We start from the raw sequence: 2180 nt of genomic DNA, 5'->3' as shown, positions 1-2180 counted from the left end.
ACCACATCCAGCGGAAGCGGTCACGCCCAACCACGGTACACCGAAGACGAAGAACTCGACTTGGGAGGCAGGAACACCGCCGCTGAGGAAGCAGGAGACACCGGAATAGCGGGCGGAGGCTGCCGAGGCGGCAACACCGCTCCCGACAAAGCAGGAGACACAGAAGAAATTGCTGGAGATGTGTGGGACGGCAGAACCGCCGCCGACGAAACAGGGGACGGGGGAGGGGGCACGGAACCCTTAAGAGCGTGCAACTTTCTTCAATACTATCACCAGGTCACCACGTCCACTCTCAACGCCGCAAGGGGGACCCACCCCCACGGGGAACCGGAACCATCCGACGTGGGCCACGCACCCGAAGCAAGAGGTACCGGCCCCACACCGGCCCCCACCCCAACAGCAGGAGCAACAGCAGGAGCCACACCAGGGCCCACACCATCCACCGGACCCACACCAGCACCAGACACACCATCCTCGCACTCCACAGAGGAACAGCTCTCAGAAGAATCATCGACACTCGCCGAATCCTCACATTCCTCTACCCACCAACGAGGAGGCGAAGCACCCGCATCCATACGTGAACGCTTGGGGACAGGCCGTTGATCATCGGAGCTGTCACCCCCTGCAGGAGGCACCCGAGAAGAGCCAGTAGTACACTGCCCCCCAACCGGGGTAGCACGACCCTGCAGAATGTCAGCCTCAACAACACAGGGGACGAAACCGCCACCCACAGAGGAGACAGGAGAAGGAACAGGCGCGGCCGCAGGAGGGGAAGGGTCCAACACAGGTGAGGGCGCCGGCAGAGACGTCGAAGGCAACAGAGGTGCAGAGTCGGAAACAGGTGCAGAAGCCGGTGTAAGCGACGAGACAGATTGCGGGGGCGAAGCCGCACACGCCACCACCTCGTCGTGTACACCAAAGTCCACACACGCCGGGCCAACAGCCACCACCGGGTCAGCAGGCGGCAGGGTAACCTTCCCACCCACTCCATCACGAGGCGGGAGGTCCTGCGCCACCAACGGGAGAAAATCCTCGTCCCGGAACAAATTAATAGATGCAGCCGCGACCCCAGTGCAATCAGCTGCCTGATGCCCCTCAATGCCACAACGAAAACATTATCGAGGCTGTCCCGTGTAGAACGCCCGCATAGTGTAGCCCATCAAGGTCACCGCGGAGGGAACAGAAGACTTGAGCTGCAGGCCGAGAGTCCGGGTCCCACATGAGACACCACGCCATCTGCCGGCAGAGACGGAGTTCATCTGGATGGTAATGAGTCCCAAACGAGCCAAAATACCGTCGAAGCAAAGACTCCGTGAATTCAAACAGCACACCATGCAGGGCCACATACGTCACCGAGCAGCACCGGTCAGAGATAGTGACGGTACCACCGTCCCCAGGGAGAGGAAGAGAGCGCTCATCATAACGAGCTCCGCCCGTTATGATGGGCGGAGTTATGAGACAGCAGCGGAGTTAAATTTAACACGTGCCCGATGGGTGGACAACAGTTGGAGCCCGTACACATTGGCAACATGCACACGCAGCATATCCAACAGGACAATCTCAAGGGCTAGGTAAGGCGCACGTTCAGAAAACTCCAGACCCACGGTCTCAGAGCGGTGAATAAGGGGGAAGGGGGTCCCCATGGCGCCGACGCAACAACAACACCCTCCCACACGGAATGACTGGGGAGCGCTTGGCGACCACGTCTAAACCCCCTGGCGGTCAGGCCAGCCTGAACACAAAAGTGATGTACTGTCCCGTTTTTTGTTTGAATCCTCTGTCTTACTCGGTAAGGTTAGCAGAGGAAACTTTCAATTAACGTTTTCATGACGTTTTGAAAATTTTGCTAAATTTCCAGCCCACCTAACCCACCAGAGGACCCTTAACTTACTGTTTTGGAAAAAAATCCTCAATTTTTATTTTTTCATTTTCAAATCACGTCCATTTTCGGCCATATGGGCAAACGGCCAAATTCAGACGTAGGTTGGGCAGCAAAAGAGCAGGTTGGTGGCGCTTGTTCTGACCTACGGATTCCCTCAGCCAATTAAGACTTAATACCTTGTTACTAACGACAGTTTAGATAATTCAGTGCCTATTAACAAATAAACAAAGTAAATTTAACTGTCAAATTAAATAGAACCTAAATTTAGAGGGCACTGAATTATTTATTTTTATTATTT

General features: G+C 55.5%; 1 protein-coding gene across 1 annotated transcript; it reads left to right on the top strand.

Moving 5' to 3' along the window:
* Positions 1-690: 690 nt before the first annotated feature.
* LOC138352409 (glycine-rich protein 1-like) lies at positions 691-1089 on the top strand. The gene has a single exon (XM_069304895.1). The coding sequence runs from the start codon at positions 691-693 to the stop codon at positions 1087-1089; it is 399 nt and encodes a 132-aa protein (XP_069160996.1).
* Positions 1090-2180: the final 1091 nt, after the last annotated feature.

Source organism: Procambarus clarkii, chromosome 53 (assembly GCF_040958095.1).
Source record: "Procambarus clarkii isolate CNS0578487 chromosome 53, FALCON_Pclarkii_2.0, whole genome shotgun sequence".
Lineage (NCBI taxonomy): Eukaryota > Metazoa > Arthropoda > Malacostraca > Decapoda > Cambaridae > Procambarus > Procambarus clarkii.
Note: the sequence above shows the minus strand (reverse complement) of the source record. Positions and strands in the feature narration are given on the sequence as shown.

Bases quoted from the DNA above. Each gene is read 5' to 3' on its own strand.
- LOC138352409 (XM_069304895.1), top strand. From the start codon at position 691: ATGTCAGCCTCAACAACACAGGGGACGAAACCGCCACCCACAGAGGAG.